General features: G+C 46.4%; 2 protein-coding genes across 3 annotated transcripts; both read right to left on the minus strand.

Annotated features, from left to right (window-relative positions):
- Nucleotides 1-30: 30 nt before the first annotated feature.
- LOC108034857 (neural/ectodermal development factor IMP-L2) lies at nt 31-14,029 on the minus strand. Of its 2 annotated transcripts, none has more exons than XM_017110006.3 (3): nt 13,836-14,029; nt 926-1,702; nt 31-822 (listed from the first exon to the last, which is right to left on the minus strand). In XM_017110006.3, the coding sequence occupies exons 1-3, from the start codon at nt 13,839-13,841 to the stop codon at nt 811-813; spliced, it is 795 nt and encodes a 264-aa protein (XP_016965495.1). In that variant the 5' UTR covers nt 13,842-14,029; the 3' UTR covers nt 31-810. The 2 variants fall into 2 exon arrangements, with proteins under 2 accessions (XP_016965495.1, XP_016965494.1); XM_017110005.3 differs by having other exon boundaries at nt 31-825; nt 13,836-14,023.
- LOC122819052 (uncharacterized) lies at nt 2,501-2,703 on the minus strand. The gene has a single exon (XM_044095166.2). The coding sequence runs from the start codon at nt 2,701-2,703 to the stop codon at nt 2,608-2,610; it is 96 nt and encodes a 31-aa protein (XP_043951101.1). The 3' UTR covers nt 2,501-2,607.
- Nucleotides 14,030-15,313: the final 1,284 nt, after the last annotated feature.

The following is a 15,313-nucleotide window of genomic DNA, read 5'->3' on the forward strand; positions in this document are numbered from 1 at the left end:
AGGTGCGCCCGCCCCATTGAGTACTTGGCATTTTCAATTTTCTGGTATTTATTCAAAAACAATCGCTTGAAAGTTGATTAAGATTAGAAACTAAACAATTAGAAAACCATAGTTCAGTTCTATTTGCTTACAAATTAAAACGTAGTGGGGTAGCTTATGAAACTGATTGATTCCGTGAATACTATTCCGTGATTCGGTATGGGAGGCGATGCTGGATGAATTTGGTCGATCAATAAATTAGTTGTAGAGATGGTGGGTGCACATAAATACGAATTGGGTGATTGACTGACTGACTGATTGAGTGCGGTTCGAGTTGCAGGCTGCAACTGCTTGCGGGTGTGGGTGGGGTGTGCGGCACCCTTAAGTAAACGGCCAATTAGTTTAAATACGTTAACTAGAGCTGCCTGAATCGCTAGGAACAATCATTGCTACTTAAAAAGAAAACCAAAGACGCGTGATTACAAGCCGATAACTAAACTATAATTGAAGAAAACCATATGGAGTAGTTGCTATAATTCGAATGCGATACGTGTGACTGCTATTCGAGGGTAGTTAAATAGAAAACTAGTGTCTAAGCCGGCATTAGATACGGTTAATTACCTGGATTACGAGCTAGATTGTGCTTAACCTAAATTGTACGTAACTGTAAATCGTTTGACCTTTGCTCCTTCATTTTTTTTAATTTTTTTCTCTAAGCATATTTTCTTTTCACGCATCTTCGAAGGCATTTGATCTATCTAACTAACTAGATGAATTCCCGTCGTCAATCCAATAGCCTTTTTGTTTCCTACTGCGGTGGTGGTGGGATCTTTAGTCTTCATCCTTCTGGAAGAAAGAGCAGAACAGGATAGGCGATAAGTTAGGATGAGTTGGCATTGGGATTGGGATTGGGGAGACTTGGGTCTTGAGGAAGGAGGATACTTACAAGTACGGGGTACACGAAGGTGTCGGCGGTGTCTTTGCCCACTGCGTTCCGAGCTATGCACTTGTAGTTGCCCATGTCCTCCCACTTGATGTCCGAGATGAGCAGGTCGCCGCTGGGCAGGACCCGGTGGCGGTGTCCCTGGACGATCTCCTTGTTCTCGTTGTTCAGCCAGGTGACCTCGGCGCGGGGACGAGCGTGCACCTTGCAGGGCAGCTGGATGTTCGAGCCCATCAGGTCGAGATGCGTCTTCTCGGTGTATATGATGCGCGGCTTCTGGGCACCCGGATAGGTCTTCTCCGGCGTCAGGCGAGAGGATCGCGGAGGATGCACCACCGTGCTGGCGTAGATCGTCTTGGAGCCAGTGCGTCCCACACACGTGTAGGTGCGCGACTCGCTCAGCACGTGATCGATGATGTGCGAGGATCGGACGCGCACAATGGCACTGGGCGCCTCCTCGGTCACCTGGTTGGAGTCCAGGTCGTCGAGCTCCGAGCGCGGCAGGTGACCCACCACCCACTGGATGCTGGGCACCTGGGAGCCCATCATCTCGCAAACGATCTCGATGGTGGCACCGTCCGCCTGCTGCAGCTTGGCCGGCGGCGTCTTGGTGAACTTGAGCCAGTCGGCGTCGAAGGCTCGGTTCCGGGGCTTGTCCTCCGTCTCGATGGAGTTGTCCACATCGTTGCTATCGTCTACCAGGTCCACGGCTCTTCCGCGGACAGTGGCGATGCTGCCGAAGAGCAGCAGCGCTAAGGCGCACACATGTAAGTTCATTTTCTGCAAGAGACCAGAGCAGTGCGGAGATCGGAAGTTAGTTCAAAGTTCAGTCATGCCACGCCAATATAGGTTAATAAACCCGCGAGATAACCCCAGTTTGTGGCCAGTCATCGCCGGCCTGCTCAGCTATCACCTCCTATAAACCAGGGGGAGACCTCCCAGTCGCAGAGTCTATTTCCCCCGATAAGACAGAGAAGGCCTTCAGCCGCCGGGCTCTAGAACATTACTAACACTTGCGAAATGGCATGCCGCTGGGGAGCCGTAAGCCTTTCCCGAAAATAAACCCCCCCAATCCCCAAAGAACCAAACCCGAGAGATCTGCGCTCTCCATACGAATTTCACAATGCCACGCCACCAGAAAGATACAAGAAGGAAAAAATTGATTTAAAAATCTGCGTGGGCCGAATCAGAGGCAGAAATCGAAAACGAAATGACACCATTGTGACGTCAATTTGTTCGAATTCTACCAGCCGATTGAAGTCCCCACTCACCCACGCTTCGGGCGCAGATCAAGGGCTAATGTGTCTAGAGTCTAGACCGGACAAACTGCGTGACCGATTAATTATTCAAATAGTTTCGAGGGTATTATGTATACTGCCCCCCACCATACTATAGTCATTCCATTCGCCAATCGCCGGCGAATGTTGCATCAGACGACGGTGCTCGGCCTGTGCCCTTCGAATGGGGTTTCAGTCTGGGATTTCCACGAATTTCGTATGGTCACGACATTGATAGATAGGACTCGGTCCCGAATCGGGTCACTCGTCGTCAGCGATCTATTGCTGCGGCATTACTCACCCTTTGATTTGATTTCTTTTTTCTCTTCCGGTAAAAAATGTTTGCAAATTTCTCCCTAACGTTGGATGATATGTCAGCAGGTGCTATCGTCGTGGCCCGGCCTGTCGTTATGTTATGAACGAATTTATCAGCTCTATGTTGTGGTGGCTCCTGGTCTGGGCTTTCTGGTTGAAGTTGAGCAGCAGCTGGCTTAGCACTGACATAGGTCCGGCGCTGGATGCCGTCTTGGAGGTCGTGCAGCTCAGTGTTGGCGGAATCTTGGCTGCTTGCCGGACGTTCGGGTGCGAGGATGGATCGGATACGTGTTGGATCGTACGGGTCCTTGGCTACGGGGATCGGGTGGTGGTGGAGGTGCGGTGCGGCGGCGGCGTCGGCGGCTTCAGTGGGCTGTGGTCTCGGCGTAGCGGATGTCTAGCTGGCGGCTCTGGCACATTCGATCCTCGAGTCGGGGCTTTCAGTGATCGGAACGGGCTTCCTTGGAGCTGGACTGGCTTGTGGCTGTGGTATTGTTCTTGTTGGCGCGGCACTCGTTTGCATACGCACGGTTCATCGACATTACACTCGAGTCAAGGCTTGGCTTTACGATTGTTTTTATTTTTTTGCTGGATTTTTCAATCTCTTAGGGGGCTGCTGTGATCGCGGTTCACGAGAAAAAAGATGTGAGGATATCGGATCTGATCGGTCGGGATCGGCGGCTCTCAAAGTTGTGTTCAACAGCTGGAAACTGTAACAGAACTGAATTTTGAATCGCCGCGCCGTTCCATTTATACGCGACGCCGGCTCACTCACACAGCCGCACTGGGCGGTCGCCTCGCTCTCCCGCTCCCGCTCCTCCTTCTCCCTCTCTCGCCGCCGCCCGCCTCTTCCGCTCTTCGGCTCTCTTCGCCGCTCCCTTCCGTTGGACTGTCCGCTGCCCTCCCTCGCACCGCCCCGCCCCGCCTGCCGAGTGACAAGCGACCAGCATTCAATTACTCGTTCTCAGATCGTAATTCTTTATGCCACCGCCGCACCGGGAAGGTGCGGAACAAAACAGATAAAACCGGACGGGGGCTTCGATGGCCCGCCTCGGGACCTGGCTTTCTGGCTTTCGGGCACGACCGTCTGCAGTCCAGCGGGGGCAATTTGGAAGAGCGAGTATCTCAGGATTGGCGACAACTTTCAGACCCATATACCATTATTAAAGATATCCGATGATCACTACAGGTACATATACGTTCGAATGGCAGTTCATAACTTTCAGACCCATATACCATTCATAGAGATCACTGAGTGATCTGATACATCTGATACATCTGTGTTAAGATCCTGAGCGACAGTTCATAACTTTCATACCCATATACCATTCAAATAGATCACTGCCTTTCATTCATGTATATCATAAATATTGGATCAGTTTATTATAATACAAGACTCATGAGATCCTGATAGATAGATGATATCTTTAAGATCCATGCACCGTTCGTGGATATACATATTTATCATGGATAATGGATCAAATTATTTAAAATTTACAAGGTTACTTTGAAATATCATATCCCGAGGCATAGGTGATAATTTTCAGAACCATATATCATTCTAAAAATATATATGTTGATATAACATTCATATCAACATAATTGATTATATTACTACACCAATAGTAATTGATAACTATATACTATTGCTATGTATGTGCTTGGATAGGATTAATTCACTTTACATTTTCATAGGGGTTAGGTGATAACCTTCAGACCCATATACCTGTTAATGCACTTTAATATGACATATGAGGTTTTCCTTATATAATCTTGAATTAAAGTATTTCAAGTTGCCAAGGCTAATACATAATGAAAGCCAGTGAACACTATTACCAAGAGTAATTTGATCTTTCTACATAAGTAAAAAGTGTGAAAACCAAGCCCAAAACATATATGAAAATTTGAAATTTGGGGTTTGACACTTAGTCGTTAAAAATTAATGCATCGATCTAAGGTGCAAAGTATTTATAAATAAACCCAGATTTATAAAAGTTATATCGCTGTGGTCAATATTGAACCACAAACATGGTCAGGTTATCCCTGTGGTTATCAAACCATAATTTAAATCTGCTGATTTGATTTCACAAATCTGAATGGTTTTAATTATTTTTTATGGTTTTCGATTCAATTTTAGTAACCCCCAATCTGAACCAGAACCTGGCTCAAAGCCCGCAGACTTTCAAATGTCTCGCCGAGAACAGACCACTTCTTTTTCGTTGCAGTCGCGAGTAAAGTTAAGGAGTTGGGGATCGGCTGGCAGGGTGTCAGTGGCATGGTGCAAGGTTCCATTAGCCGAGACCGTGTCTGAGTTCGAGTCCGATTCCGAGTCCAAGTCACTGGCTTGTCCGTCCGTCCGTCTGTCCGCCTGTCCGATCTGTCCGCGCGATCGCCTCATTGCAATCAAGTGTGAGTGCCAGTTTGTCTGCGGCGATCGTTGTCTGAATGGGAAGCGGAGGAGGGGGAGTGGCGGTACGATACCACAAGTTACACTTGCAGAAAAGTTTGAGACTTAGGAACTGGAAAACATATATTTAAGCTGTATTGTATAGTTATCGTCTTAATTGATAGTACATCTTGGATCTGTGGCAAAAAAAAAAATATGCCAAAAAATAAACACTATTTTATAAGTTTACTCGGTTCTTCCATAATGATATTTACTTAGAATCGGTTACTAATGGTATCCTAACATAATGAACACTATCAATAAATGAGTTATTTTTATTTATTGATCTTTGATAGTAAATCCTCTTAAAGAATTGAATCCATTTTGAATTGTAACCCATTATAAACCTTCTTTTCTATAAGAATGTACGGTACAACCATAAGTTATCCAATCCTAACTTAAAGGTTTCTATAAGTTAATTCGACTTGTTGAAAATAATTTACTATCTTTGCTCTGACGATATCATATGATCTGATATGGCATTTGAACAACCTTGCCTCAATTCTCTTTAGGATATGATAGACATGATATGAGGGCCCCCTTTTTTGCCAAGTGCATTGCTGATTGCCTGCTCGCAGATGTAAGTGTAAATTTGTAAGGGGACAGGGGTGTGGCGGAACGGGGCGGACGGGTGGCCGGGCGGATGGGCGGACGTGGGGAGGGGCCGAGGGGCGGACCAAACTAGTCTGAGCTGGCGTTGCCGGCCGGGAGCCGAGAGCTGGAACCTGGGAGCCGCGGGCTGGGGGCCGGAGGTGCAGCCAAAATGGCAGACAGACTGGCAGCCACATCGCGTGTTCGCTTTCCGCTGTTGCCGGGCGGCAGCCACTCGCGGTTAGGGGGGTGGGGTGGCGCAGCGGCAGGCGGGTTGATATAGAGGCACCGCGACTAGTTTCTTTCTTCGCTTTATCGACAAGCCACATCGACAACTAGATTCAATTCTACGAGTAATTTATTTATTGCACGTTACACAAATCGTCCGACCGCAGACTGCCCCCCCTCGTTGTCCATGTGCCACCACCCCTTTTCGTCCCCGCCCCCAAAGCACTTGGCAGCGGCATCGAGCCAGCCACAAAGCGAAATTCAATTGAGAGAAAAATCTTGCAGGTGCTTGAAATTGTGTCTCGTGCCGCCGCCTCCGTCCGCCCCGCCCCTCCCCTCGAGTCCCCAGATCCGGGCAGCCTGCTCCTCCTCCACGCCCCTGGACACCTCATCAGCCTTGGACGGCACACCTCAAAGCGCTGGCAACGATGCTCGTATACTCGCATCGTAACGCTGACGTAAGGGGCACTGAATTGAAATGGCCTTTTGATGCGACTTGGGGAGCACTTTCTACAATAGGAGAGGCCCGGGACCGATCCATTCCGATGCAATCCCCTCACGTAACACTTGCCAGTGACGCGGTCAGGGGTTGCACTTCCTAGATGACCGCCACCGCCGGCACACGGATGCAATTGAGCGGGATCAAACTGGGCAATGTGAAAATCGGATATTTCGAGTGTAAATTGAATCTGATAGCCCCAATAAAACTTGATGAGAGTGTGATTTAACAGAGTGAAGATCAATCAGAAGTTAAGATTGTCTCAATTGAAAAACGACTTGGGAATTATAAGAGGCTGGCAGGAAAGGGAAGAGAAATAGATCTGCAAGTTAGAGCGGCTTCATAAGTGTTCCCAAACTAGGGGTCGAACTGATCGCATTCTTATATAGGGCATGGCAAATTATTAGTTTTGCCCATTAGGACAGGACCTGGGCTTTTCTCTAAGTGTGTTTTAGGGGCCTTTCCAATGAGATCACCTCGGATCGTTTCGGAACTGAATCGGAACCGTCTTAACTTGGCCTGGCCTGGCCTGGCATACATATTCATGTGGCCATGCCGTCGTCTTGGGCGATCGTCACCGGCCGGCACCAGCAGCAGCAGCAGCAGCAGTCGTCCAAGACCACCGATCCCCGATTATCAACGCCCCTCCGATCTCAGGTGGACGGCCCAGCATCATTGTCATCGAGGTCTTTCGTGCGAAGCGTAGATTTATAGGTTCCATTTCCTAGAAACGATCGATAGCTGGTTTTCACTCCGCACACAGCCGCCCATATACAAGCGGAGCGAGTGAAAGAGAGGTCGAGGTCTGGCCCCCCGTCACTCTTTTTGTTTCTGTATTTCTTTCTTTCCATATAGCTGACTGAAAATCGTACGATTGTTCGGTGAGTTGATGGCACAAATTATTGCATCATGACAATGGACGATCGGAGACTCGTGCATGTGCATGGGTAAGCCAAATTGGCCCGCTTCCGCTAATGGGTAATGGGTAATGGGTAAATCTCTTCGGGCACCGCTCCGCACCAAGCTGCGGCACACTGCGTCTGCATCGACATCGACACCATCGCCACTCGGCCGGCCCGCATCGTTTGCACTTTTCTGCTAATTAACGTCGTGCCAGCGATAGCAACACCTCCAGAGCCGCAGATACAAAGCAACAACACACCACCGGAACCAGTCGGGGGTAGGGGTACACGGCGAGAAATTGATGTGGGTTTGTGTATTTGGGTTTTTTCACACTGCATACCAAATTTGGTAGAAATCGGAGGGTTTTTAGGGATGATATGGCTGTTCTACTTTGATATAGTAAACGACGCCTCAAGCTATGCAGTGATTTCTCGAGAACCCCTTTTTTATGGACCTAATACTACAATCTTTGTAAAATCTTAAGAAAGAGTTAAGTAATTTCAATAATTTTATTAAAAAATAATTGTATTATCTCTTATTTCTATAGTTTGCAGACTATCTGCACTAATATGATCCCATTTTCTGACAGTGAACCTCTGAGAGGAGTCGGGGAAACGGCCCATTCAAAGTGAGACTTCGGGACGGACGCATAGAGCAGGAGACGGAGATAGGTACCGAGACCGAGACGGAGACGGAGACGGAGACAGACCGAGAGTTCGGGGAAAAGATAGTGCAACATGCAACTGGCAAGCCAAGACCAGTCGGCCAGATACAGATGCACCAGTACAGCTGCAGCCCGGGGCACAGATACAGATGCATTCGTTGAATTGCAGGTTGCGCGTCTGTGTGACTGTATCAGCCAGTGGAACGCTGGTGACGACGTGAGAAAATTCATGTTCATGCCACAAATTCTGTGCCGTTTTCACGGCGTTTCCACACCGCCACCCCTCCCGCCACTCTTTTTGCCTGCTGTCACCGACACTGATAGAGTCGGGTTTTGGCCGCCTAGCAACAGTCCGACTTCTCGGCCTCCCAACTTTTCAACTTCTCGACTTGTCTCGATCTCCTGCGCTCGTTTGCCAAAGAGTGGAACAAAGACGGAGTGCCGCAATGAGCTCGTGTCGCCTTGACGGCGGTACGAAAGGTCAGTTCAGGGAATTGGAATTGGTTTAGGATAGCACGTCCGGCCACATGACTTCTGGCCTATCAATGGAGGGAGAAGTCCCCTTTAAACGGTGTCAAGATTGTATGATTGCTAGATAGTAGTATCATTATCTTCTGTCGGTATTTCCGTAATAAATAAATACAAATGAAATATGTTTTTATGTTTTAGTAATCTATTGGCATTACAACTTGTTCTACTTATAAAGCCTTTACTAGGCTTCAAGGTGGGTAAGTTTGGGTAATGAAAGTTACTATATATCCTGTATGTTGCATATGTTCCACTTCATAACACTTTTCCTGAAGCAAAATACCAGCAACCAAGGCATCATCTAGTAAGATGGGTGGTACTTACTTCATAAAACTAATCTGTTATGAGCATTTTTGTTTACTATCCAAAACTTTCTGTTTATGATGATTTAGTTACATAAGATGAGGCGTATATCGGGATGTAAACAAAGGTATTACCGAATGTTTTCAACCCAAATCTCTCTCATTGCAATCCAGTGTATAGAATATCAAAACAATCACTTAAGCTAATGCTTGGCTTGAGTTCCCAGTGATTCATGGAACTTTTGAGCGGAACCGTGATTCCTTTTCCGAGGTGGGGAAATCACGCCAAAGTCAATTGACTTGAATCGCCCGACCCCTAAGCCTGGGCTGGTCGGAACCCAAGAGTTCCTGATAAGCCCCGCTGGGCCCCCATCACTCCGCTCGCCGATCTCCCCGGTTCCCTTGGGCAATGCCCGATTCCCCATAGCTGTTCTACATCATAACGAGATCGAGATCTCGACGCACACTCGCGCACACACAATGTGTGTAATGTGGTGTACTGAGCATAGCGAACGAATGGAATGGAAAATTTTTGAAACCACATATCAAGTTTCTTCTCTTTTTGTAAAAATGTGGAAAATTTTCACGACAAATCCGAATGAAATGCAATTATCACTAATTGCCTTGTGGTTGGGGGCTGTTAAGACACACACACGTACGCGTATGTGCCCATGGAGCTGCTGTGGGACTCTGGCAACTGAAAACTGAAAACTAAAAACTGAAATCTAAGCCTCAAAACTGAACAGCCGAAGCTGGAGGCTTATCAGCGAAGGTGACGGAATCGGAATGGGAAGCGGACTTCCTCATCGCCTGTTCATGGCTTCCTAAAATCAGCACTCGGCAATTGTGATTATAATATATCAATCAACCGGCTGCGACTTAGACCTGTGCGAGCACGGGTAATACGACGCCCTGGCATTCCCCGAATACCTCTTTCGGGTGTCTCTTTTCGGGTCTCCTTTGGGACTCTCCGGTTACCAGACCATAGGTACACCTTCTGAGTGTTGTGCAACCGAAGCCGAAGAGACTCCGGCTCTCGCCCAATTTGCGTTCCGATTGCATCAGCCATTTAAGCCGTACCGCTGCCCCTGCCCCTCCGCCTCTGTCTTACCCCCGCCCATGGACATGCAGCCGAAAGGTAAGCCCGGGTCTTCGAGCATAACCCTGGGGCCGTGTGTACGTGAGAGAGGCCCGGTGAGTCACCAGCTGTCGGCAAACTAATGTATTCGAAAACTAAGTGGGTTGGGTCTCTCGAAAGAGCATCGAACTGGCGGGAATTGGCATTGCCTTCATGTCGAAATAGATGTTTTGGGTTTAAGGTGTTAAAAAACTGTAATAATTTGTATTCTTTGGCTATCTCTTGATAATAATGGTAATAATAAAGACCTTATCAAAGTGCCTACAAAAGACACTTAACCACTAATGGGTAGAGTCTTAATTTTATCTATATCATATTATTATGATTTCGGGCTTTTTATATTACTTAATATATCTTTGTTCAATAAAGATAACCTGAACACTCTCGTACAGTCCCTTCAGTTGGCACTAAAAAGTTCAATAACTGCGATTCCGATACTGGAGGTATGAGTTTTAGAACGTGCTTTGTGAGCACAATCATCAGGCCCTCCACGTTCCTAACTCTTTGCGCCCCCCATAGACATTTCTTATCTTCTCCATGTTTCGTTCTAATTGTAATCATTCCATTATAATGAATTGGCAAAAGAAAACAATAACAGAAAACAAGAAAACGAGGTTAGCTCTGGGAAACCGAATAAGGAATACCCTTACTTATAGGTCTAAGTAAATACCTTTAAACCGCAATAAAGTATCTGAAATCAAACTCAGAAGCCTCGACTGGTATGAGTTCTACGAAGGGGAAATCTCTATTGAATCAAATTCCTTATAATTTCTATAAATATTAATAAGTGGGTGTTAATTTTTTACTGCGCATTTATCGTTAACTAAATTACTAACGTCTGTATTTTTGGGGTGTAAGTAACGTTTTACCGGGAAAAGTAAAGTATTCGGATGATATGGCGGTATTGATAAAACATTGTAATGATAAGCCTAGTTTAATCTAGAAGTAGCTTTGAGTAAGAAAAGTTGTGGCTATGGAAGATAGCTATGAAAAAGAGATTAGAAATACTAATATCGTACTCCTTAAAAGTTTTTAGCCTTTAGGAACCCAAAGGTAGTACCATATATCCAATACAGAAATCTATAAAAAGCAGATCTTTCTCAAGATCTGCTAGATCTAGATGGGATAGCCTGATATCATAGCGAATTTGGGACCCCAAAGCTCTCTTAGCTACGGCTGGCATACGAACTGGCATAGTAAAGACCCCCCAGATCACGTAGCATCCTCCTTTTTTGGATAGGGCAGTCAGATGACGTCTGATGACGTGTGGGGCGATGTTATTCCCAACTCGAGCGTTGTTATCGCCGTCATCATCAACGCCCCAAGTTCAATAGAGCTTGAAAAACAATTATGAAGGCAAAAACATGTGTGGATGTGTGCGTAAAAGGGGCTCGTTGCCCACGCACACACACACAGGCGCGCGGGAGAGATGGGGGCACATCATCGAGGACGGGGCCGCCAATTAAAGATTCCTCCTAATTGTCTCCACATGCTGATTGTGCTGGTGTGGCAGTGTGTGTGTGCAATTGATATTCCAGCCATTCATTAGTGTGCAGCATAATTGAGTGCCCCACTGGGCGCGTGTGTGTGAGTGGATAAACACAGCATCAGTTGGGGGCTCGTCTCTCGCACACACACACACACACCGACACACGCCCCCTTTTGTGGGGGGCAGCGACGACGCCAGCCAAAGAGCAAAGTTATCTCTTCCACGCTCTTACCGCCCCAGTCGCTCGCTCTTCGCTCTTCAGCCTCCTCGGCAGCCCACTCTCTTATCGATCGCATTCGCATGCAAAATGAGAATACTGCGAATAAAACTGCGATTGTGACGCATTTGAACTCGCGACTCTCCTCCCCAACCCCCCCACCCGCTCCCACTCCCACCCACAAGCTAATTTCATTGCGAAAAAATCGAAGGCAATTTTCGCTTAGTCTTTTTTTGCACATAATAAAATTGCAATTTATTACAAAAGCGATCTGATTATTAATTGCTTGTGAATTGATTTCGATTCAGAATCGAACGATAGTGGTCTACGGGGTGATGCCAGGGGTGGTGGGGGCCGAGTGGGGGGGTGGTGCCTGCGTGACCAGCGCAACGTCAGGCTCGAAAAAATGTATAAAAAAAGCAGGGAGAAAAAACATGTAACCGATTCTGGCTGGGGGCGACTTCAAAGGTGGCCGGGATTGTGGCTGTGGAGATGTTCGCCGGCTCACGTAGCCACCGCTCCACTTGGAACCCAGCTCGGAGACCTCAGAGCTGACAACTAAAAAGTCATAGCCAAAAACCAATCGCGGAGGTCTCGTCGCTGACGCGACACTAAATGCATAGCCACTTTTGCCTAACCCAACAAAAAACTGACTCAGCAAACGGAAAGTGCAGATCGGATTAACCCTTGGCAGCCCAAGGTTATGGCATACGCTTCTGCCACTCCTAACTGAGTCTTTCGAGGCAGCCACATATCTCCAATATCTCGGGCCACACTTCTATTATATTTGCAAAGTATAGAGTATTTGATTAGGTATTTTTTTTCGAAAAAAAAAAGTTTTTTAAAATAGTTCTTTTGGAATATTTAAGTTTTTTTTGTTCCAAAGTTTTATAGTTTCAACGGGACTACAATTATATATCTACAAAACTATGAAAAATCATTTTGGTTTTCACTTTCATAGGAAGTATAATGCCACAGAATGGAAACAATAACACGTTTTTTAACTTCTCATTAAAATGATTTAGAACATTTCTCGAAACAAATCAAGTTTTCATACAAGTATCATCCTAATAAATATCTCTAAACATGCAAGCTAATTTCATCATTCAATGAAACAAGCATATTCTAGAATGCTCTGTAATCAATTAAGTGTAACGATGACTATCACTTTTATCGCTCCAATTTTGAAATATTCATTTCTAGAACACTAATCAAGTATCAGTGGGTTAAGATTGTCACCCCTCGGTAGGCAGATCTAAAATCTAGTTCAAACTGCACAACTTCGCACAGTTCTCAGTAACATTTTCCGGCCAGGGAGATTGAAAAACAAAAACAGGCGAAGAATTCACAATATTTTGCTTGAGTTTGGTCCGACAACTCGCATTCTTCCCACGCTCGACCGCCCTCGAGGACTTTGTTTACGCTGGGCTCCTCGTCTTTCGGCGGATGAAAGCATATTTCGCCAAAAAGATGCACTTATCGTTATTGCCCGGCCTTTGCGACTCTTCCCCGAAGATAAACAACAACAGATCTGATATCGGGGCACTCACAGACCCACTGGCGACTTCTCTTCAAGATCTGCCTTCCGAAAACCACATATAAGGTTGTGTCTCGCTGGCCTGTTGCCTAGGGCGATAGCGAATCTAGCCTAGTCGCTGTTGCTGTACAATTAAAAATCACGAGTGTGCTAATTCACACAGATGAACTGTTCCAATTAAATTGTTTAACACTTGCCCCTTGCAGCCCACGTCACATGAATCAAGGCAATTTGAAAGTATTGCTCACTTTTTAGCACTCTCATCCCGAAAAGTTATGAATTGCTGGCACGAGATCAGAAACTGATACAGAAGTACATGACAGACGATAGATGGAACTTGGCTGGAAGAGCAAAGTCGAGAGACCTTTCGACTGTCTGCTGATGAGTCAATCTGGGAGGCTGCTCTACGGGCTTTTGAGATGCTCGCGCACCCCGAACCCCAACTAAGTGGGCTATCTTTTCTGTTAGCTCGTTGTTTCTAGGCAGAATTACCATATTATTGAGGCAGGTTTTTCATTGTGCTGCCCTTATAAGAAATGTTTGGTCGAATTTTCAAAGGAATTTGTTTGTGAAATACGATTTTTGAAGATAAACTGTTCTATTCCCATCTAAAATGATATCATAGGTATTTATTTTCGTAAAAAAAGAAATATCAAATATTTTTGTTGTTTCAAAGACCAAAATAAATGTTCCCAGTTGTAAGCCCCATTATAAAGCATCCAACTTTTTACCATATGTCTGAAGCTAGTACTTATTCAGTTCTTAACTTGCAATCCTACCTGCATATCTTTGGTGACTGAGGCTGCTTTCACTTCGAAGCTTCGTTTGGCACTTTCACTGGCGTTCTAGAACTCTCGCTGGAGTTTCCGGTGGATATGGAATACGTTTGGGGGGTTTTCAGATTCACTCGAGGTGCAGTTACAGCTGTACTATATATGCTCGGTTCTCGGTGGAGCTCCGTTCTGCTCGAGATGTGGCGAGTGATGGACTGTGTGGCGGAAGATTGAGCGTCCATGCTTTTATATCTGGCATCTGGCAGGGGCATGCCCACCCGAACCGAACCAAAAATCAACAAGTGGGCGAAGCGGGACGAACGGACGACGAACGGACAAACGGACAGATGGACGAACGGACGCGCCAGCAAATTGGACTCTACAGGGGCTTTAATAACGGTTATGGCGTCGGCGCTCTCCACACAAGTACAAGAACACAGATACAAGTACAAGAACACAGACACAGATACAGTATCTCGGAATTCGTATCGCCACTCGTATCTGTATCTCTGCTCGTTGCCTTGCTCGTGTTTTCGGGCCCCAAAAAGGGGGTGGCTCACAGGGGATGGATGGTGCTGGGCGGGCTGCCGCTGTTACTTGTTGCTCCCCTTTGATTGATTGACTTCCACAGCCGATGAACATTTCATGCAAATTTATTACTTTAAATCGCGTTTTTCCCATTAACATTTGCCGAAGATTGGATCGGCTGGGTGCGGATCGCACTGGAAATGAAAATGAAATGCATGCCCCAAATGCATATGGCAAGCAGTACGGTTTTTTACAGTATATAACCCGTCGATCCCGGGCATTACCATATGGCGGGGGTCTCTCGCAAGGATCAATAGATGTCAGCCCATTAAGAGACGGACTCGGATTCCATTATGGCCGTCGCCGCCCTTAGGCCGATAATTCCGGATTTGTGCAGATTGCGAATTTAATTCGGCCTGCCACGAATTAGTTCCATCTGCTTTCCGGTGGGCGGGACAATGGCGGACGTCACTCCGTGGATATATAGCTGAAGATATATCTAAAGATACAGATGCTGACGTATAGACAGGGGCGCAGCTATGGCAGACCTGCTGCCTCCAGTCCAGGGGCTCTGCATCAATTGCTGCGGTGTCCACTATTTGCATTCCAGAGCTCCGGTCCAATTGCACAAAGATCCCGCCGCAGACGCTGCTGCAATTGATTTTGGTGTGGCGTCAATTGAAATGCACTTCGTAGTCTAGGAGTCTGGGCACGGAGAGAAAAGAGTGCTGCCAAAATTGGTAATCCCCATGCGTATCCCCCAAAAGGCTCTTAGCTACACAAATAATACTCTTTAGGTGCACCCAGAAATAACACCCTAATTGGAGCTTTATTGTTGCTGCCCCCTGGATAGGTCTTATACACCCACTCTTAATTTAGACAAAACCAAAATACTCGTAAGTACTCATAAGTATCTGAAGAAGCACTGCGAAAAATCATGACTCAATAGTGATGTC

The sequence above is a fragment of the Drosophila biarmipes genome, chromosome 3L (genome assembly GCF_025231255.1).
Source record: "Drosophila biarmipes strain raj3 chromosome 3L, RU_DBia_V1.1, whole genome shotgun sequence".
NCBI lineage: Eukaryota > Metazoa > Arthropoda > Insecta > Diptera > Drosophilidae > Drosophila > Drosophila biarmipes.

What these genes read in the sequence shown, in the direction of transcription:
- LOC122819052 (XM_044095166.2), bottom strand. Translation starts at nt 2,703, where the DNA reads ATGTCAGTGCTAAGCCAGCTGCTGCTCAACTTCAACCAGAAAGCCCAG.